The 1374-nt window shown below is 35.7% G+C and overlaps 1 protein-coding gene across 1 annotated transcript in view; it reads right to left on the bottom strand.

The window, feature by feature from the left end:
- Positions 1-225: 225 nt before the first annotated feature.
- The window catches only part of LOC118750628 (putative nuclease HARBI1), a gene marked incomplete at its 3' end in the record, with an annotated part of 7227 nt that continues 6078 nt past the window's right edge, over positions 226-1374 (bottom strand). Inside the window, exon 2 of the mRNA XM_036485364.1 lies at positions 226-446. Within this exon, the coding sequence (XP_036341257.1) occupies positions 226-446 (221 nt within the window). The remainder of the gene's footprint in view (positions 447-1374) is intronic.

Genomic DNA, 1374 nt, shown 5'->3' on the forward strand with positions numbered 1-1374 from the left:
AAGAAATTCGGGCTATTCCGGCCGAAATGCTCGAAAAAGTTGCCCAAAATTGGACTTTCCGAATGGACCACCTAAGACGCAGCCGCGGTCAACATTTAAATGAAATTATCTTCAAAAAGTAAATGTCATGGACCAATCTAACGTTTCAAATAAAGAACCGATGAGATTTTGCAAATTTTATGCGTTTTTTTTAAAAAAAAAGTTATCAAGCTCTTAAAAAATCACCCGTTACCAACATCTGCAACAATGAATTCGTAGTTAGCATTTACAACTGCCATTAGTACAATGCTATGAAATTTTTTGTAGTTGTAATAATGTGAGCCAGAGGCAGGTGGTTTTTTGATTGCAATGTACTTGCCATCTATAGCACCAATGCAATTTGGAAAATTCCAATCATCACTGAACCTATCCGCTATCGCTTTCCACTCTTCTTCGGATTGCGGCACCTGGAAACGATAAAAAAATACAATAAATTCTTCTCTTTTCATTTCAGAATCTTTTGAGGGAAGCTGTATCTAAAGCGTCAAAAAGAAAGCTTGATGCTACTGAAGCTTTAGTGGAAATCGCTTCTAAACGTTTCGCGGGCAAGGAAAACTCGACATCAACAGCAATTACGAATTCTTGGGCGGTGAAACTGGATAGGATGGCTACTGAACAACGGATTCTCTGTGAAAAATTCGTTGAGGACATTATGTTCGAGGGCCAAATGGGAACGTTGACCCGGAACTCTGTTAAAATAAACGCAGCTGCTTCCCACCCAATCCCCGTAACTTTTAGCCGCACGAGTTCTCCTATAGTGCAATACTCCAGCACTTCTTCGACACCAGCCGGATATGAAAGCAATAGTATCACACCGGTTCATTTCAGCAGCAACGATTTTGTCGATGGCAATGTATCAACTCAATCGATATCTGATTTTTTTTCATCATTTACTGACTGATTAAAACCTCAATTCGCGTTCTTTTCAATTGAGTGAACTACAGTGCACTCGCCATAATATGAACATCCCAAAATATTAATACTTTTTCGCTTCATTGACTATTCTAAACCATGAACTTTTGGCTTAAGCTCTAAAATGAAGTTCATACTTTAGTTCATATTATCGCGACTGCACTGTATTTCAATAAAAGACTGAAAAATGTGAAAAGTAGTATTATTGTTCGACATAAAACTGTAGGTACCTTTATTTTTATATTTATTTTTACGAAGACTGAATATTTGTTTTAATTGAATAAAATTTAAATTACACCTTTTTCAGTTAAAAAAAATTCTGAATATCAAATGGAAGTTCTGAGTATTAATTTTCTGAATATAAACTGAAAAATGTGTAGCAGTTGAAAGTAGTATTATAGTTTGACAAAGAACTGTACTTTT

This window comes from Rhagoletis pomonella, unplaced genomic scaffold (assembly GCF_013731165.1).
Source record: "Rhagoletis pomonella isolate Grant_MI unplaced genomic scaffold, Rhpom_1.0 Rhpom_scaffold_00327, whole genome shotgun sequence".
In the NCBI taxonomy this organism is placed as follows: domain Eukaryota; kingdom Metazoa; phylum Arthropoda; class Insecta; order Diptera; family Tephritidae; genus Rhagoletis; species Rhagoletis pomonella.